Here is a 552-nt window from a genome sequence, read left to right as displayed (position 1 = left end):
GGAAGCGGGACCAGCCTCAGAAAATGGCGGGAAACGAGAGGATTGCATCAAAAAGTGCTGAAGTAACCTCAGAAATCAGCAGAATCGCCTCAAAACTGGTGGGAAATACCTCAAAAATGGTGAGAAATGAGGGGATCACCTCAGAAAGTGGGGGGGAACGAGGGAATTGCCTCTAGAAATGGTGGGAAACGGGAGAAGTTCCTCACAGAGTGGCACAATCGCCTCAAAAAAGGTGGGAAACGGGGGAATTGCCTCAGGAAACAGTAAATAAAACAAATTGCTTCAAAAAAGCAGAGTTCTCTGGAAAAAAAAAAACGGGGTAAAGCACGAAACCACCTCAGGAAAAACGAGGAAATAAAGGAACTGCCCCCAAAAAACGGCGAGAAACGAACAAATCTCCTCAAACGCGAGGGAAAATAAGGAAACGCCACCAAAAAAACTCCCGTTTTTGCACCAAAATTCCTCCGAAAAGGGACGTTACCTGCGGCGGGAAGAGGCGGTCGGCGCCGGCGTCCGGCGGCGGCCCCCGGGGCAGGTCCGGGGGCGGGGAGC

General features: G+C 51.3%; 1 protein-coding gene across 1 annotated transcript in view; it reads right to left on the bottom strand.

Moving 5' to 3' along the window:
• METTL3 (methyltransferase like 3) overlaps positions 1-552 on the bottom strand; it is an 8533-nt gene that overhangs the window by 4390 nt on the left and 3591 nt on the right. Inside the window, 1 exon segment of the mRNA XM_017738703.1 lies at positions 482-550. Within this exon segment, the coding sequence (XP_017594192.1) occupies positions 482-550 (69 nt within the window).

This window comes from Corvus brachyrhynchos, unplaced genomic scaffold (genome assembly GCF_000691975.1).
Source record: "Corvus brachyrhynchos isolate BGI_N302 unplaced genomic scaffold, ASM69197v1 scaffold1047, whole genome shotgun sequence".
Taxonomy (NCBI): Eukaryota; Metazoa; Chordata; class Aves; order Passeriformes; family Corvidae; genus Corvus; species Corvus brachyrhynchos.
The sequence above is the reverse complement of the archived record's forward strand: the minus strand, read 5'-3'. Positions and strand labels throughout refer to the sequence as shown.